Below are 7,500 nucleotides of genomic sequence, written 5' to 3' on the forward strand. Positions count from 1 at the left end.
ACCATGAAGACTTTTTAGTAGGCCAGTCAGTAGTTTAACCTTTATTTACATATGAAGAAAAATGTCTTATCTAACACAGCTTTCAAGTCTCCATATCAGGTCTCTTCTCAATTGATTAAATGGTTAATGTAAATTATCCCTTGCTTTTAAATCTAATAGCTCATGCTACTTTAAATTTTCCTTATGTGTAAGTAAAATTTGGACTACAATGCAAGTATACCTACACAATAGTTTCTGGCATAAAATAATTTCATATTAATTTCATTGGATAAATTGGCCTACTAGCTATTTCTTTCTTATTTAATGGTACGCAAACAAAGAAGCTTTCAATATAAAAACAATAAAGGAAATATTTGGTCTGACTGTCAAGGAAGTTAATAAGCCAACAACAACAGCAAAACATTATTAGTATGGATGCATGCTCATCAAAGCTCTTTAGTCCTGGGCGGGATCCACAAAAGGACTTACTCCTGGATTTACATTGTCAAAGTGGTGCAAGTTGAGTGAAATCAAACTCCTACTGCTCCTTCGGCATTTACACTAAGCTGAGATTGGTATAACTTACAATGCCTCAGAAGTGGTGTAAGTCACCTAACCCAAAAATAAATACAGATAGAATACAGGTTAACTAACAGAAAAAGATACAACACTCCATAACAAGCCATTGTATCTTGAAAAGTAACAACATACAAGCAATCATATAGGCCATTTCCCGAACTATAACATCATTTGAGTAAATCGACCCGTTTACCACTATAATCTTACTGGGATTGTTTCAAACACTTCACTATCAGAATTAAAACATAAGCTGATGACTAATAGATATTGTCTAATGATCTAGGAGAATCCTAGCTGGACAATTCTTTTAGTGGGTCAGCGAGGTCAAATAATTTAGTACTGCATTACCTTTGGGTTCAAATCCTTGTCGGGGAAGGTAGCTGTATATAAATTATATTCTTTGAGCACATATTTATGTCTTAAGTACACCAAGCATTGTATTTGGATTTCTTAGCCCTTGCCACCTAGTACTTATGAGGACTGTCAGTAAAATGTCACAATCAGTACTGAAGAATGACAATGATTATCTTCATGGTCAAACAGGGTGGACACTATCTGTAACTAGCAGAAATTTTTGAATGTGTGGTTAGCATTGCTATGTGAATTGGGTGATGTTATACCCAAATTATTCTCACATCCATCCATACTTTACTTTGTAGACAAGAGTGTAAACTTCAGAGCAATATAATGAGTAAGTTAACCAGTATGTTAACTGCTAATGCCTCCTATCCTTCATGGATCCCACCCCACAAATTTCTATTGCATAAACAACACACTTCAATTTCTTTTTTGATGTTTGCTTTCTTTCAAAAACATTAAAAAAAACATAAATACATAATAATAGCACTCAAAAACTCTTGATAGCAAACCCTTATCAATAAAGAAGCATCTGAAGCTGAAGACTCACAATAAAAGAATACAGCAGGAAGAACTTCAACAGCAGCAGCAAACAGGCCCATGACAACTACTGTAACATCTACCTCTCAAGCCAATGGTTTCAATGGTTCTTTAGCATTTAAAGGCTAAACTGGTTCCAATTCAATATTAGTGCATTCTGGTACTGTAATTTAACCATATTAGTTAGTTAATTAGCATTATATTTCATAATACAAATTTCACACTCTATATGCACCACCACCTAAGAAACTCTTGTGAAAGGAAATCTAGCCTGACAAGTGTTTGACAAAATAGTGTGCCAGATGCCAAGAGCTGGTATTGGTGAAAACAGAGTGACTCATATAGATGAGGAGATATCATTAGCGTTTGGCTGATTGTGTAGGATGGAGCTATACACACTCTCAAAGTTGTTTGTTGAGTGTAGTGGCCATAGCATGGCTAAATCTGTTAAGTTGTGACAGGTGATTATTGCACAAGAGGAATCAGGCCTTCAACTAACAGAATTGTTGGTTTGACTGGTGTTTACCTTCAGCACAGTCTGTAAGGAAGTGGCTAGCTATGTTTTGCACAAGGGTGGCAGTGCCAATGTTTTAACCAACCACTTTTACAGTCACCCTCATTTTTCTATAATTTTGTACCAGCTGTTGTCTCCCAATACACTCTCCTGTTGATCCCTGTATGTTACTGACACCAAGAGACAATACTCCATACCCTAATCTCACCAGCAAAGGGTCTGTCAAATCTGATCAAATACCTAAATATTTTCATCACAATATTTTTCCATCTAATAGGTAAAGGGGAGAAAGTAGGAAGATTGAAGAATCAACAAAACACAAAATAGTGAAAGAAATAGACAACATGGAGAAAGACATAAAGAAAACTTATCACTATTAATTTCAGTCATCAAGTATCAATCCATTCATCAGCATGATCTGTATATTAGTCATCTAACCAATAATCCCCAGGATTACAATTCCCAAAGATTAAAGGTGTTTTTAAACTACTTGAAAGAAGTAAAAAACTCAATTACTTCAGTTTGGTCTATTTGCTTCCCAAATATAGGGCTTGCACACACAACGTTGTGAATAGCCACTTGTGTACATTCAGTGTGGATTACCACTGGTGAGCAATCGACATGCCCCCACATGGGCCATTCTGCTTAACCCATTCACGCCGGGGCGGAATTTCGCCTACTCCCGATCGTGCCGGGCGATTTGCGCGCAATACCGTTGTCCTGGGGTGAAATCGTCACGTCGAGCTGACGCTCGCAGCGGCACCCACCCGACTCCTTAATGGTTTGCGTGCGTGATTGCGTCTAAAGTGTAGACACAGAAGTAGTGCTATGACGAGGAACTATCAGTCGAAAAAAAAATGTTACAGCACTGTTTTTTTAGTGTTATTCTATTGAACTTTTTCCACACTCTTAAACTCCTATGTTTAATTCTTTAATATGGTAATACCAATGGGAAATGGAAGCATTCTTCTAGTGAGGCTGCAAAACATAGTATTTTTTGTTTTGTTTTTTTCAACACTTTTTTCACTCCTAAAACAAGAAAAGAATATGAACAACCATACATGTGCATACAAGTAATGCAAGTAACAAGCAATGTTTTTTCAGGTCTTTTTCATTTCTTTTATTGGGCAACAAAAAATGTTATAAATTTATTTTCATTTATTTATTTTTATTCCTCGGCCAATTACAATGAACGTATTTCTTCGACTCAGATCATCTTATTCAACAAATCAGAAACAAAATCCATGCGTATCAAGATAGTATGTACCTTATCATTCTCTTTTATCACCCATTTTCTACTATTTAGAAGGATAAACTAAAGTAGCTAAGAAAACAAGTAGAAAATCGAATTGTACTAAGAATAATCTATCATTCATGCGACTATAGCACGTCCTACATGTATATGGCTCAAAATGTAGCATGCATGACGTCACCCGGGACCGGGGCTTTTTTCGACCACGTGTCAGCACGTCAACCGGCGCGAATGGGTTAAAAGCTAAAAAGGCAGTTGCCTCCTCGATATAAAGAAGGCTGCAAAAGTCAACACTTCACTCCTTAAAACAAGAAAAGAAAATACCGGGTGCACTCAGTAGTAATTTTCCAATGTTATATTATTTCTTGGATAATACATGGAGAGTGGAAAGTGGAAGCTATCTTTTAGTGGGGTATCAAAATAGATGTTTTATACTTCTCTTTTTTTTCCAACACAAAAAGAAGAAAATAGAAAGGCTCATACACATACATACGACTATATACATGTACCTCGTAACATGACGTGACGTGATATCACAGGTAATCGACAATCAGAAATAGAATTACATTAGTAATTTTCTAGTTTATCTTATTTCTTGGCCAATCACATTTTTTTTTTTTTTTTACCGAATCATATTTTAATGCAGCAAACATAAAGTAACAGTCGCCACATTGATAATTAATGGGTTAAGAATAAAGTAATGTTTTATTGCTGACATTTCAGCACTTCACAACTGCTCCACCCGGAACTCAGTGAGAAAATGCATGATGTCTCAGGACGTCAGCCTGGTTCGGGGATATTTTCCGACCACATGATAAGACGTCAACCGACATGAATGGGTTAAAAACATGTGCATCCCATTTCTGGCCATAGCACTCATCTACAAGTAGCCGTCCACAGAGTCTCAATGTACTCAGGCCCATATAGTTCACATCATCTTCACATGTGATTTTCAAACATTCAATTTCATATATTAACACATTGCTGACAGGGCTGTTTTGGCTCCAAATGGTCTAAACACCGGGATATTTCAAACGCCTAGGCCTAACACCTTGGGCTATTTGCCTGCTCTGGCCGCAGCCTAGCACTACGCGCCTAATCACCTGACGCGCTAGCCAGAAATAGCCATGACAAAATATCTCAGCCCCAGTGACTGGTCCTGCCACCACTCAACATGTTATCTTGTCACCCTGCATTAACGGATTAAAGGAAATCTTCTCTAGATAATATCTTTTTCTTTTATCCTTTCTTCCAATGTAAAATGAATAAATAAATAATCTATATATATATATTATATATATATATATATATATATATATATATATATATATATATATATATATATAAATATATAATCTAATATATAATACATAATATATAATATATATAATAATATTATATATATATATATAATTATATATATATATATATATATATATATATATATATATATATATATATATATATATATATATATATATGTATATATACATATATATACATACATATATATGTATATATGTACATATATATGTATATATGTACATATATATGTATATATGTACATATATATACATATATACAGTATATATATATATATATATATATATATATATATATATATATATATGTATATGTGTGTATGTATATATGTATATATGTATATATATAATGCATATATGTATATATGTATATATGTATATATATGTATATTATATATATATATTATATATTATATATTATATATATATATATATATATATATATATATATATATATATATATATATATATATATATATCAGACATAAAATAAATTAATATATAAAAATAGTAAATGCATATCACTGAATCAAACAAATAAGTGAAAAATGCATGACATCAACTAAATAGACATTAAAATTAGACTAACCTTATTATCTCCATATGGCACTGTTATCTCAGTACCTGGAAGGGGGACTTTGAATTTGTAAATATTTTGCAAGCACGAGGTCATGTCGCTGGTCCGGCCCGCGCTCATCATTTCCGACAAGGTATTTAGGAGTCTGCAATATTTTCATATTTGTTTTAAAAATCTTGCAACCTTACCTTTATAAATCATATAAGCAGATTACAATGGAATATCAACAAATTATCATCAATGTCATCATCACAAACAATCGTTTAAAAATAAATTTCATCAATGATAGAGATACTAATGAATATGAAAAAAAAAAAAAAAGATGAAGAAGAGCAAGAGAAAGATAAAGAGAAAAGAAAGCAGAAGAAGGAGAAGGAGAAGAAGGAGGAGGAGGAAGACAACAAAGAAGATGGCTTATAACAAGTAAATAATTCTTACTCACTTGTAAAACGTTTCGTGCCATGGAAGGTGAGAGAGCAGCACCAGGGCAGTTTCTGCACCTGGAGCATGGCGGCAAAAACCATAGGTCCATTTCGAATCCAGGCTTGTCAGTACGAAGGAAAAATGCTGGACATTTGTGCTGGGGGAGAGTATTAATAACCTTTATATTATTTTTAAATTTTCATTAGAAAAATTACACCTTATAAAAAAATCATGAATAATGAAAGAACTATATGCCAAACCTATAACACACAAACTCATATCTATAATCCAGAATAAAGAAAAAATTGGACACGATGGAAAAGGCACCACCTAGCGTCCTTTTGAAATAAACTCCCTCGAGAGTCCCACCAGAGAAACACCAAAACCAACCTTTCGAAGGAGCAAGGGAAGGCAAACTGCGGCACACTCTTAAGGATCTCCTCCTGGGTGTAGCTGTTAGGGAACTTCTGGATGATCCACGGGGCGTTGTCCTTGCCCCTCGGACCCACCACCTCACACCAACACTCCAGGAGTCGGCGTGGGTTCTCTCTGGAATGGAGATAAGGTTAGGGTGTGGCTCTGGGTGCGGGTGCAAGAGGGGGTGTGGGTGAGGGGGTTAAGGGTAGGGGAGGATCACTGGAGGTGGTGATATAGGAGTGGTGATGACAGTGGTGGTGATGATGATGATAGTGATGATGATGATGATAATGATGATGATGATAATGATGATGATATTAATGATAATGATGATGCTGATGAGTATGATGATGAGTATGATGATGAATATGAGTATGATGATGAATATGAGTATGATGATGATGATGATGATGATGATGATGATGATCATGATGATGATGAAAATCACAAAAAAATAATTAACAGTGATCATCATTCTCCATGTCATGACAAAAAAGAGAGATGTTGATGTTGGCACTCCTGGTTGAATCTCCCTCTTTTTCACTCTTCCACTCCTTCCCTGACCTTTCCTTACCGTCTCCCCCTTCACTCCCTTCCTTCTCTCCTCCCCCTCCCCCCATATCCTTCCTCCCCTGAACGTTCCCTGTGCTTGCTCTCTCTCATCCCGATCATTTCCCTTCCATCTTCTCTAATCTATTCCTTTTATCTCCCACTGTATTGCAGTTATTCACCCCCTTCCCTATCTCCATGTTCGTCTCTGACCATTTCTGAATTTGTTATTTTACGATTATTAGAGAAAACTGTCAATACAAATAGTACTTAAACTAAATAATATCCACTATGCCACCATATTCTGACATTCACTCTCTTATCACACAAGTTTATTCCAAAATGAAATGTATCAGTATCTATCATTATTTGTAATTTACAGTACCAGAACATTCTAATACATCCTTTCAGTCTCCTACATTCTCTAATGTAAAATAAAATGAGATCTATGTGTATCCTACATCATACATCCTTGACAAGTTTTTTTTTTTTTTTTTTTTTTCAAAAGTGAATCCTAACCAATTTTCTTGCATATCTTCAATCAAATTTTAAGCACATTTTTTAACAATCCAGAAAGCTAACCATTTGAATTAGTGAATGACTGGTACATAAATTCAGAGACAAAAAAGTACCAATCACTGTAGTTACCAGGAAGGTGAGAGGGAAAGAGGGTGAGAGAAAGAGAAGGAGAGAGGGTGAGAGGATGAGAGGAAGGAAGAGAAGAAAAGAGGGAGAGGGGGAGAGAGGGAGAAAGGGTGGGAGAGAAAGAGAGAGAGAGAGAAGGAGAGGAGATACGGAGATAAGGAGAGAAGGAGAGAAGGAGAGAAGGAGAGGAGAGAGGGAAAGAGGGAGAGAGGGAGAGAGGGAGAGAGGGAGAGAGGGAGAGAGGGAGAGAGGGAGAGAGGGAGAGAGGAGAGAGGGAGAGAGAGAGAGAGAGAAGGAAGAAGGAGAGGGGAGAGGAGGGGAGAGGGAGAAGGAGAGGGAGAGGAGG

The 7,500-nt window shown here is 35.7% G+C and overlaps 1 protein-coding gene across 9 annotated transcripts in view; it reads right to left on the bottom strand.

The window, feature by feature from the left end:
- The window catches only part of LOC122266353 (DENN domain-containing protein 1A), a 41,794-nt gene that overhangs the window by 33,547 nt on the left and 747 nt on the right, over nucleotides 1–7,500 (bottom strand). For all 9 annotated transcript variants that reach the window (XM_043036053.2, XM_043036060.2, XM_043036058.2 and 6 more), the window contains exons 2-4: nucleotides 5,934–6,092; nucleotides 5,563–5,700; nucleotides 5,133–5,265 (exon numbers count right to left, since the gene is read on the bottom strand). In XM_043036053.2, the coding sequence (XP_042891987.2) occupies nucleotides 5,133–5,265; nucleotides 5,563–5,700; nucleotides 5,934–6,092 (430 nt within the window). The remainder of the gene's footprint in view (nucleotides 1–5,132; nucleotides 5,266–5,562; nucleotides 5,701–5,933; nucleotides 6,093–7,500) is intronic.

Source organism: Penaeus japonicus, unplaced genomic scaffold (genome assembly GCF_977035675.1).
Source record: "Penaeus japonicus unplaced genomic scaffold, GWHDUDI00000001_assembly GWHDUDI00000015, whole genome shotgun sequence".
Taxonomy (NCBI): Eukaryota; Metazoa; Arthropoda; class Malacostraca; order Decapoda; family Penaeidae; genus Penaeus; species Penaeus japonicus.